Source organism: Danio aesculapii, chromosome 4 (assembly GCF_903798145.1).
Source record: "Danio aesculapii chromosome 4, fDanAes4.1, whole genome shotgun sequence".
In the NCBI taxonomy this organism is placed as follows: domain Eukaryota; kingdom Metazoa; phylum Chordata; class Actinopteri; order Cypriniformes; family Danionidae; genus Danio; species Danio aesculapii.
Genome location: NC_079438.1, coordinates 52,600,359 through 52,606,122, shown reverse-complemented (window position 1 = coordinate 52,606,122; position 5,764 = coordinate 52,600,359). Strand labels below are relative to the sequence as shown.

Sequence of the window (5,764 nt, the reverse complement as noted above, 5' to 3'; positions counted from 1 at the left end):
TCTACTCAGTAAGTCATATCAACGGTCAAAGAAAAAGTTGATTTATTCCAAAAACGTTGGATGTTGCACTTTGTGGTGACTCATGCATTCATTTTTATCTGTTTAACCCACCATTACCGAACACTGTTTTGAATTAATGAATCAAATGTGCAACAAATATGCCTATTATTCACACTTCAGCCATAGCATTGTAACTAAACACTTGTAAGTCACTTCTGAGACAAGACTTTAAAAAGTATGCATATGTCTCCTCTGGAAATTCAATTATAAATGCAATTTAAAGAGTTCACATTGACTGAAATGATTATTGAGTATGGAGAATGCGGCATACAGATGCAACAAAATGTGATCAGAAAAGAACTTATGTTGCAAATTAGAGTGAAACTGTATGATTGCATTGGCATAATCAAAATACATTAAGGAGAGATATGACTTGAATCTCAAAGACATGAATCAGAAAGACAATAAATGCCTCAATCGAGCCCCAATTCTTTGATTTTACTTGACACTTTTGATTATATAATTTCGACATGAGGTCATAAGACAGTCTTGACCTTTACAAAGGAAACTACAGTGAAAACCATGAAATAAATGCAGCGGGCCTGGCTCAGGGACCTCTGTTCCTAATTTAAACATGCAGCGTCCCACATATGTCAACATTTTCTATGACTGTTTACATAAAATCCAGGGCTGTTGAAATATTTGACAGGATTTATTCTAACCAGCGTCCTATTACTTAAGGGCTAATGGACTCAAATGAAAGCATCCCCGGTCGCCTACAAACTCTAAATGGATTTTGACGAAGGCTGCAGTTAAATGAAGAATGCGATATTAATGACACTTCTCACATCATAACAGTAGGCGCTTTCGCTGCAAATGCATGCCAACTCGAAGCATTTTTCAGGTCAGCTGGAAATATGCATTGGAAATGTAACACTTAACAGAGAAACACTGTGTTGTCGTATTGTATTGCAGAATGCAGAGATAATTCATCACTTTCAACAGCACTCACAAGGGAAAAGCGGCATCCAAACAAACACATAGTCCGAAATTAGCGAGAAAGGAAACTGGGAAGATGAGGAGGTAAAGTGACAAAGCAAAAAGCACATAATGGCTAAACGCAAGCCTCGATTTAGGGAGTAATAACAATGAGGAGACAAGAGGACATTTTTACAATAATTAAACAGGAACACAAACAGGCCACAGAAACATATTAGCGCACGACTAATCACGACAGTTCAATGCGAAGCGATCATTAATAGCAAAGATAAGCTTGTTAGCCTGTCTGAGTCAATATTTGTACATGCTTTCGGCGCTAATTGAGCTTTCATTTCACTTTAGGCCCTGCTTTAGACCGGGACTAGAGCTTCTTCTTTTTTTTGAGTAAATGGCAAAAACAGGTTTTGCAAAATGTAAAATTTTATTTTCAAAAATGTAAGCAACAGATTACACAATTAACTTTCAGCAATTGCAGTCCTAACTTAAACAGTCACATTCGGGACTTCAAAATGAAAGACTCACAAACTTACACACTATCTACCTATAATATACAAAAAGAATACAGAATAAATATTAAAATGGCCACAAGAGAAAAAAGTAAGGTAATCAAAACAATTAGTAGAGAGCAAATGTTGGGAAAGTAGAAACAAGACTCTGTGCCTTAAATACAATGTTTTTTGTTTTTCCTAGTACATTTTTTACAAATTGTGCAAGATTTCAGACTAAGGCTCTGGTCTTGACATGACAGCTGTTCACCAAGCACGCACGCACACACACATTCACTCACGCTTAGGCATCCACGCACCCATGCTCCCTGTGCTCTGCGCACTCGTTAGGGTGTAGCAAACGTTACAGGGCAAGAAATGGGTTGTCGGTGCCTGTGATAGAGGTGGTGGATACTGTTTCTCAAATGAACATGCACTTCACCCTGATGTGAAAAGCCCCGAGGAGACATTTTAGAGGAGCGGATTTCAAAAAACAACCCTCACCTTGCAAATGAAAAGATGAACAAAACACCAGAACCATTAAGGCAAGAACAGCTGGAGTGGTGGTATCTGTAACAAAATATGCGTGTTCGGGTACATGGATATGCCACACTGAACTTAGCTTAACTGGTTCTCCACTGTCAATTTAATTACAAGGTTCTCAAGAGCAACGTTTGTTTCAAAATTAAAACATTTGTTTTTAGACTTAGAAAAATGAGATAAGAAAATAACATTGCCAGACAACAGAGACATACCATATGGATCATAAAACTACAGGAAATAATTTAAGTTGCAATTCCGGAAACCACACGACAGTACCCGCCCTCCCTAAAGACCCGCCCACCAGCCCGCCCCAACCCCACCCTAAAAGGAAAAAAGATATCACTTACATTTAAACCAATTTATCCTCTCGTGAAGGTGTATTCCAACAGAGTTAGTCACCCCACATGTTTTGTTTACTTACAGTGAAATAGAAGTCTGTTGCAGATTAAAGCATTCGTATTTCAGTTTGGGAAAAACAAGACATCCTTGCAATGCAACTGAGTGAAAAAAAGCATCTTCGGGTCTTCTCGTTAGTGCAACTTTTTAGACGCAAATTCCAGTGATTCCTTAAGGTAACAGTTTGGTTTCTTTACACCCTTTTTCCAGAGTCTTGCAGATATCCAAAGCAAAGGTCAGTCCTTTCGTGATGTATCCATTTTTAATTTTCTTTCTTTTTTTTCTTAAATTTTTTGAAACTTTTTTTTCTGTTTGCGTATTAGATTTCAAATGGCCTTTCGCATCGGTGTTTACTAGAACATAAACGTGGAACGTGTCCTCTGTCCGTTCGTCATCGTATTCCATTCAGACGGTTCAACTACAGGCCTCGAAAGAGAGGAAGAGGAGAAGGAGAGAGCTGTACAATTGAACACATCCCTGCCATCAACCAGGGCATCCAGACCAAAACCACAAATCTGATATCAAAGCGAAAAGAACAAACAAGAAAAGCGCCACAGAACCTTCATATAACACAGTAGGGTTCCCTCGGTAATCTGGATTTTCTGCAGTAGAGGAGTGTGGTGCTGAAGCATCGTCGAAGCTCTCGGTTGGAGAAGATGCAGATGAAGGGGTTGACTCCTGCTTGAGCAAAGCTCATCCACACGGCCGCCGTCAGGTAGCCTCCTGGGATCACTGGGCCTCGGGCGAACACCCTCCAGTAGCAGGCCACCAAATAGGGTCCCCACAGGCTCAGGAAGAAGAAGGTAATGATGTAGAACATCCTGCTTATCCGCTTTTCAGTTTTAAACTCGTCCAGCACCAGCAGACGCCTGCGGCCCGCCGCATTGCTGTTCTGCCGGATGCCCAGCAGGGTCGGAGGTGTGGGGCCCCGGCCGAATCCCGCCAGCCAGTTTGCTGCAGCCTGTCCACTTGCTCCCGGCCCGTGGAAGGTCCAATTCTGGCTGACAGCAGGCACGAACTGCACCGGCTTCATCTTTCGGCGATCATGGACAAAAAAGATGAGCTTGAGGTAGACAAGCTGGGTGGCCAGGAGGATGAGTGCAAGGAGCAGCATGAAGCCCAACGAGTCATTGGCACGGAAGGAGCGATGCTGGAACGTGCACTGATCCTCCTCGCGGATGAAGGAGTATGTGCCAACGTCCAACACCGGAGGGAACGCCATGGCCACCGACAAGGTCCACACCATGCATATCACGGCCAGGCATGTCCAGAAGGTCAGCCGCTTGGTGTAAAAGCGATGGTGGGCGATGGCCAGGTACCGCGTCACACTAACACAGAACAGCATGAAGGCAGTGTGAAAACAGGACAGCACGCCCAAAAAGGCGATCACTTTGCAGGTCAGCGTGCCGTACGTCCAGGCTGAGCCATTCTTGACGGAGGTGAAGACGAAGGGGAAGCAGATGGCCGAGCGGAGGATGTCCGAAGCACAGAGGTCCAACAGGAAGTAGTAGGGCGCTCGATGAAGGCTCTTGTCTTTGACCAGCAGGATGGATATCAGGAGGTTTCCGACCACGCCGACGCCGATGATAAAACCCAGGGAGGTCAGTTTAAGGAAAGTGGCGAGCGGAGAGACATTCTGTAAGATGTTGTGGTCCCCTGCATGGCTGTAGTTCGCCATAGATGGAGAAGGGATCATAGAGAACGCTTAAAGCTTTAGCCAAGGATCATGATCTGGATGGAGAGGGGAGCGATAGATCCATCTGGTGTGCTTTGAAGCAGGTTCCAGCCTTGTTCGTCGCTGCCTCTCTTCTAAGGCATCCTTTGTTCCTTTGTCTCATCACACCTAAAAGGATCCCTGAAAAACAACGATCCACCCATTAGGATTCACTTACACAAAACAAACTGGGGGGCTTTGCGTTGCATCGTTCATTTTTTTCTTTTGTCATTGAGATTCCTTCTTTTAATTGCATATTAAATTGCAGCTGCAACGGCATTCGGTCTGAGTTGAGTTCATACAGTTGCTTAATTCAGCACAAGGATTCGGCATTGGACCCCAACATAAATCCTGGTTAAAATAACAGACCCCCACCCCCAACATCTCCCCTTTTCCAAAGCAAATTAAATAAATAATGGCAAAGAAAGAGAGTGTAGTCGACAAGATGCTCATTGCCACGACCAGACATCCGTCTAGAGGCGTATTCATCAGAGGTTTGATGGAAAAAGACTTGAAATCTAATGATTGTTAGCCGCTACACCCGAAAGGAACATTTGTCGAAATGCAGCAAGAAAAGCTGTTGATCACACCCAAAGATCCTGCAGAATCTAACCGTGTTCATTGCCTATGTTTATCACTATTCTATGAAAAATCAATCACGAGTCCTTATTTGACTGCCTGTATAAAGGAATATTTAAAAAAATGAATCATATTATATTATATATAAATAGGTTATTTAAGGCTTTCATACTGACGTTCAATGCAACAATATAATGCAAGTCATTTGATTAAAACAAAGCACATGGTTTAAAATTACATTTCTATTTTCCCCTCCTCTAACCTAGATTTATTGTTTATCAGTACTGCTATTATGACGAATTCGAGTAAAACATACATAAACAACGGATTGCATCCGATAAACAGATTCGATGCAATAGCCTGTCGTATCTTTCATATAAATGCACGAACAGCCTTAGCCTATATAATAAAATAATAAACCTTTGTGTCTCCTGTCATATTTTTACAAAAGAAAAAAGCCCAAAATGAACACGTTTCAGTTCGTTGCATCAAAATAAGCAACAGATACAGGATCTTTTTGGGTGATTACGTCTGATTTTAGTCCACAAACGCTCTATTTTCCCGTTTGCTTTTTAAAACGGAATGATTTCTGGATGGCTGAGCGTCCATTATAGGCACAGCAATTCCTTCAAATACATGCATGCAAATATCGAGAGCAACACAGACAACGCTATAAAATATCAATTAGAAACATACCTGTTGATATTCCCCCTTTGTTTCCCTGGCGGTTATTTACATGGCAGCAGTCACTTTGCCGTAAAAAAAGGTTTAGTTTTGTTGCCTGCTCTTTTTCCCCCACTGTGATTATACAGTAAACGGTGCGGACGGCGCATGCGCACTGGCGCTATTTGTGATCCCAGTAGCAGCAGCAGCAGCATCATCTGCACTGATGGGTGCAGCAGCATCACGGATCCCTTTTGCCCTTTATCACTGTGTACTAGAGTCATATGCTCCGTCGCAGGTGTTTTCAGAAATGTTTGCTCTGTGTACTGTATGCCAGCATATGCATAACCTGTGTGTAACGTATAGTTCTATTGAAATCTATCTA

At 42.3% G+C, this 5,764-nt stretch overlaps 1 protein-coding gene across 1 annotated transcript; it reads right to left on the bottom strand.

Moving 5' to 3' along the window:
- Positions 1-2,350: 2,350 nt before the first annotated feature.
- On the bottom strand, positions 2,351-5,532 carry gpr85 (G protein-coupled receptor 85). Its single transcript, XM_056455125.1, has 2 exons — positions 5,413-5,532; positions 2,351-4,278 (listed from the first exon to the last, which is right to left on the bottom strand). Exon 2 carries the CDS (start codon positions 4,117-4,119, stop codon positions 2,986-2,988), a length of 1,134 nt encoding a protein of 377 aa, XP_056311100.1. The 5' UTR covers positions 4,120-4,278; positions 5,413-5,532; the 3' UTR covers positions 2,351-2,985.
- Positions 5,533-5,764: the final 232 nt, after the last annotated feature.